This window comes from Rhineura floridana, chromosome 8 (genome assembly GCF_030035675.1).
Source record: "Rhineura floridana isolate rRhiFlo1 chromosome 8, rRhiFlo1.hap2, whole genome shotgun sequence".
Taxonomy (NCBI): domain Eukaryota; kingdom Metazoa; phylum Chordata; class Lepidosauria; order Squamata; family Rhineuridae; genus Rhineura; species Rhineura floridana.
In genome coordinates, this window is record NC_084487.1 from 27486702 (window position 1) to 27492701 (window position 6000).

At 43.9% G+C, this 6000-nt stretch overlaps 1 protein-coding gene across 10 annotated transcripts in view; it reads right to left on the reverse strand.

Moving 5' to 3' along the window:
• Positions 1-4586, reverse strand: part of CAPRIN2 (caprin family member 2) — a 41324-nt gene extending 36738 nt beyond the window's left edge. For 4 of the 10 annotated variants that reach the window (XR_009764375.1, XM_061638684.1, XM_061638683.1 and 1 more), the window contains exons 1-3: positions 2856-3019; positions 2471-2736; positions 338-400 (exon numbers count right to left, since the gene is read on the reverse strand). Coding sequence is in view for 9 of the 10 variants with exons in the window: in XM_061638684.1 (XP_061494668.1) it covers positions 338-400; positions 2471-2736; positions 2856-2901 (375 nt within the window). In the remaining variant the exon portion in view is untranslated. Of the gene's footprint in view, positions 1-337; positions 401-2470; positions 2737-2855; positions 3022-3723; positions 4163-4186; positions 4457-4482 lie in introns of those variants that run through there. The other 6 variants (XM_061638689.1, XM_061638686.1, XM_061638687.1 and 3 more) reach the window with 5 other exon arrangements.
• Between the last annotated feature and the right edge of the window lie 1414 nt (positions 4587-6000).

A 6000-nucleotide genomic window follows, 5' to 3' on the forward strand; every position in this document is an offset into this window, starting at 1 on the left:
TGACAAATTTTAGAAGTTTGCTATCCAATAAATTTTCTGCATGCCTTTCCAGGCATGTTTGGCCCAAAGAACTGCTTGAAGGAAGTTGCTCTGTTCCAATAGTTTAAATAGGGCCTAAACTCATCACAAGTCTACAGCTTCATTAAGATAACTGAAATCAGTGTGCTCCAGCATGTCCAACTCTGTGTTAAATTTAGGCCATGCCTTTCACCTAGCTACCAGGATGAGGAAACACCTTGGAAATGTGTTATGTGCCTCTGAGTCTCATCAGAGAAAGGATGAATACAAACAAATGTTCGAGGTCAGCCTGAGAATGAGATACAACAACAAAGCTTACCAACTGATCCTGATTGAGGGTCTCTCCCTTTTTCAGACGATCTTTGTAATCTTCTAGTTTGAGCTGTGAACACATATTGAGCAGGTGTAGGATTAGACCATGCACAAGTAGATTTTTAAGATTACTCTCTGCATAGGGCAAGCTTGAATTACATGAATGCCAACAGTAACACATGCTACCGTGTAGCTCTCAGTGCTATTTCTATCCTTAACTAGACAAAAAAGCACATCAAAATAACCAGAAATTAGAGCTCTTTGGAGAAGATGGTAGGCATTTTAACTACAAATAAGATTTTGGGAGTTAGTTTATGCAAGAGGTACAATATATATTCACAAGAATGCAAACAATGCTGCTGCTCAACTTCAAATTCTATAGAGCTAATATGATCTGGTATTTCAGAGTCAGATGACAAGCATTTTGGAATATTCAGTGCACAAGAATGTCATAATACTATAACCACTGTCAATATTTAGAGATGGCAATATATCTATGACCATTCCTGGACCAGGATAGCCTGATTTCAGTTGCCCATAGTCTGGTGGCTTCCCATTTGGACTACTGTAATGCATTGCATGTGGGACTGCTCTTGAAGACAGTCCAGAGGCTGCAGCTAGAGATGAATGAGGGTGCTAGGCTGGTAAATGGGGCAGCCCAATGGGACCATGTGTCATAGAATCATGGAACAGTAGAGTTAGAAGGGGCCTATTAGGCCATCAAGTCCAACCCCCTACTCAATGCAGGAATCCAAATCAAAGCATTCCCTGGTCCTGAAAATGCTGCAATGGCTGCCAGTGAGCTATTGGGCCCAATTCAACGTGTTAGTACTAGCATATAAAGCTCTAAATGGCATGGGACCCAAGCATCTTAAAGAGTATATTTCCTTGGCATTAACTATGTCAGACCCTACAATCTGCAGGTAAGGCCATGTTGGTGGTGCTGCCACCAAGCACTGCTCAGTTACCACTGACCACTTACAGGGCCTTTTCAGTCATGGCTCCATTTCTGGAATGCCCTCCCCATTGAGGTGTGTATCTCCATCACTATTAACTTTCAGGAAGAATCTGAAAACATTCCTGTTTATGCAGGCATTTGATGGTTGAAGAGGAGTGTTCTTCTCAGCAACCTGAAGATTCCCAAAAAAATGTTTTTAAGCTGCATTTTAGAATGTTTTTAACTAGGTTTTAGAATGTTTTAGTTGTAATTGTGTTTTGGAATTTTTTTAACTGTTTTTGATATGTTTTTCTTTTTGTTGCTAACTGTTTTGTTGATATTTGCTGCCCTGGGCTCCTTTGGGAGGAAGGGTGGGATACAGATTCAATAAGTAAGAATAATAATAACAACAACAACAACAACTAAGATTAGCTGTATAACAACCTCTTTATAACATTCAAGGTCGGGTAACTACTGTAGCTGAACTGCAAAGCCACCTTGCTGCCAGATTACAACTGGCCAATCAAGCATGAAACTACTTCTGCTCATGCTTTATATACTGACAGCATTAACAGAGTGTCAAATTCAAGAGAACAGCTTAAGTCTGACATGCACTTTACGCAACACACAAGGCAGTGTCAAGCCTTGAGGACACAGTGGGCCAATTTGGATGCCATAATAAACCATATTGTCAAATCACAATTGAAAAATGGAAGTAAAATCCTCTGATCTCCTCCTTGTGGCTACACAGGAGGGGAAGCACAGGAACCCAAGGCTTGTTCTCATCACAATAAGCCATGGTTTATCACAACACCTGAACCATCTCAATACAGAAGGCTTGTGATGTGAACTATATGCCACAGCTGAAAGTTCTCACTGCTCTCTATTTGCAAATATACTGTATTTTAGGAATCTCATTTTGAAAGCTGGCAAGTATGCCAAGCAAAAATCTATTTATAGTTACACAGTGCAATAACATTTTATTTTATTGGGCTCCTGCTGGAAGGACAGGATGTAAATCAAATAAATAAATTTTACACTTTCACAAGCAATACATACAAGTCATATGGCTCCAAGGAGCTTACAATCCAAAACACACAATAGGAGGACAGAGGAAGAGGAGGGAAGGATGAATGTGAGCAAGTGCAACTGTTTCAGCAACTGCCTCTAGTGCCACTTCTCCAGTCTAGGATATATACTTACTTTCTTTTTCTCAATGTTCCTGATCTTGTGTTTTAGGCAGATAAGCCCATTATCAATGTAAGTCTCATACGCCTGGGATGCTGTTGCAGCACAACTCAAAGCTGCCTGCAGGGGGCTCATAGGAGGCTGATTGTCCCCATGAGGACCCTGAGTCACCTGCTGCTTTGCTGGTTTCATGCTCTTCTCCTCCCCTTCCTCAGAGCGGCATGAAGGTGAAGCGCGGCGAAGCGGGGACTGTGAAAGCTGCACCATTGAAACGGCTAGGGCTGCAAAAAAAGTGGTACCATTTAGCTCTTGACTTGTAGCTGCAACTTCAGTATCCAGTTACTATTAAGATTGTCATCCAGACAGTAAGCATCTAATGTGCCTTTTGTGGAAGATGTACCATTACAATGCATGAGGCATCCAGAAACTGCTATTTTCCTTTGCATATAACGTCAGAATTGAGAGACCTGTTAGCATGCTCAAAAGTATATCCATCATCGAGATGAAAAGGCTGTTTTCACCATTTAAATGTTAAAACAGGTGCAGACCTGTGTGGATCAATGAAAGTCCTAAAAAGGAGAAACAGCAGTCAGGAAAAACACCCACAATACTCCATTTGCTTAAATCTCTCCCATTCTTTCTCCTCTTTCATGTTTCAGGAAGATGTCAGCTGATACTAATCAGCATCCTGAACTCCTTGCATACATATACAAAGTCAAGTATCAAACAAGTTACATGTGCTGACCTCTATAATATGCTCCTTTCCTAAAAAACCTGGAGGCTTTTTAATTTAAAAAAAGCCTCCCCACATGTACTAGTAACATGATCACAAGTGAAACATCAGCAATCCCTCATTCTATAGACAGAAGAAAGCCTGAGCATCTTTTCAGGAAGAACAGAGGGCTTCTCTATTTCTAATTGGCTTTTAGAGGCCAGGAATAGGCTAGAATAATTAGGCTATGCAGGCTATACAGCCAGAAAAAAAATAAAGCAGAAATAACTAACTTCCAGAGAGGTAGCCCTCTGTTTGTGCAGCAGAATTGTTGCAGCACCTCAAATTTTTAAAAACAATATGGTATAAGCTTTTGTGGACCAGAGTCCAACACCAGCAAAAAATGCAGTTTGAGAAAGTAGATGCCATGTCATTGGCATGGGGGGCGGGTTGACCAAAACATTTTCCTCTTCATTTCTTAACAGAGAACGTGGAAAGCATCATTGAACACTTCCAATTCTTAGCCACATTTATCCAAGTAAGATATCTAACCCACCCTTTATTATTAGACTGGCGGTCATCATATAAAGCTGCGAATAAAACAATCCACACCCAACACATTGACGCTTAGTCAAGTCCCGCTACGTTCAGCGGGGCTCCCGGATAAGAACGCGCCAGATTGCAACCTCACTGCGTAATCGTCTGCAGGTTTACTTGGAAGTAAGCACTACTACCATCACTGGCACTTAACACGCCTCAGGTTTTGTTTGCCACCCTGGGCTCCTATTGAAAGGGCGGGATATAAATTTAATTAATAACTAATAATAATAAGTAAGTAGGTAGAGAACTGCGGCCGCAGGCCAAGCAGAGAAGAGGCGCTGGTTGCCAAGACGGAGCAACAAGGCGTCGCAATTTGCACCACTGAAGGATTTGTGTGTAGTGGTGGTGCTTTTTTGTTTAAACAAGGGGAAACCCTGGAAAGTTCCACCCGCCGCAGTCTATTGAACATGGGAAGAGACCGAAATTATTGGCCAACACAAGCAGGTGAATTCTTCTCTCGTCTCAAACTTCCACGTCGGTGGAGAGAAATCTGCTGTTCGGGGCTGCTCCGCTCCCTCGGATCCTTCACGAAGGCGGGGGACACAACGGCGGGGATCCCTGCGCCCTCCTTCCCGACGGCAAACGAAGCGGACAGCCCAGGGATTCGCCCCACGTACTGCCTTCCTTCGTTACCGCCGCCTCACCCTTCTCACGCACGCAGACAGGCGAAGGATGCGCCTGCCGCCCCGCGAGCTCCCGCCCTCCGGCGACTCACCTCAGCAGCCTAACAAACTCAAGCCCACCCAGCAACTGGCCTCGCCGCTTATAAACCCTCCCCGCCCCGTAGCGGGAGGGGAGGGTGGAAAGGGAGAGCGAGCGAGTCGGCGACAGAGAGAAAGGGGCGGAGCCTCCGCGGAAGGTCACCTGCCGGTTTTCCAATCGCCAGCCAGTCTCAGCCGTCCAATCCCACCCCTGCAACCGCGCGGTCTTCTCCTCACGCGTTCTGACCCGCGACCACGTGACCTGAAGGACCGTTAACTGGTGAGGGGAAAGAAGATTGTGAGCGATGCTGGGCATCCCCCCCCTTACGGAGAGGAGGAGAGAGGCGGAGGGCGGGGCAGCCAAGTCAAGTGAAGGGTTCTAAGTCCGTCCAAGATGTTTCTGCACTCTCTCTCTCTCTCTCTCAAAGCATCATCAAGCAGCAGTTCAGACAAGCGTCTTCTAATCTAGATCCTGTTGTTATTGTGCTGTGCCTTCAAGTCGATTTCGGCTTATGGCGACCCTATGAATCAGCGACCTCCAAGAGCATCTGTCATGAACCACCCTGTTCAGATCTTGTAAGTTCAGGTCTGTGGCTTCCTTGATGGTATCAATCCATCTCTTGTTTGGCCTTCCTCTTTTTCTACTCCCATCTGTTTTTCCCAGCATTATTGTCTTTTCTAGTGAATCATGTCTTCTCATGATGTTTCCAGAGTAGGATAACTGAAACCATATATTTATTGAGGTAACTAACAAAACAGACGTAAAAGTCTTAAAGTAAAGTATTTCGGTTTCCGTCTTCTTCAGCTGATCTGTTATCTGAATCATACACATGCAGGTGTCATATCTATATGCACAGATGATGTAGTCATCTGGGGTCTTAGATCCCTTACCTTTTTGGGAGCAGGGTCCCAGGGGGGTCCCTATATCTCCAGCACCCTAGGAGCAAATCAGCATGAAAGGGGAGTGTATTAGCCACTGGGAAGAGTCTTCTAACATGCTTCTTTGTCCTTTCTTGCTAACTGGAGCCAATCAGAGAGACAGGAGGTGAGTCAGCCACTGAGAAGATCTCAGTGGCTAACACTCCTTTCATGCTGTTTGGCTTCTAGGGTCTGCTGTTATCCTGGGAGAAGGCATTTAAAAGGATCTCATTCTCAACCCAGCAGCAAAAAAAAGGGGGAGGGGCATGGATGTGACTGTCATGAGAGGACCCTGCACTTCTGAATTTGCCACTACACTACTGTATGTATGTACATGTCATGCATACATACACACACACACACATGCACACACACAGAATATAAATACATTAATAAATATTCAGTGCCTATTGTTTATTTATTTATTTATATACCGCCCCATAGCCGAAGCTGTCTGGGTGGTTTACAGTAACTAAAAACATTACAAACAAATATACGCAGCTTAAACACATCTTTTATAAACAATTTAAAACACTTAAAAAATTTAAAACAATTTAAAAACGTGATAAAATGCCTGGGAGAAGAGGAAAGTCTTGACCTGGTGCAGAAAAGAT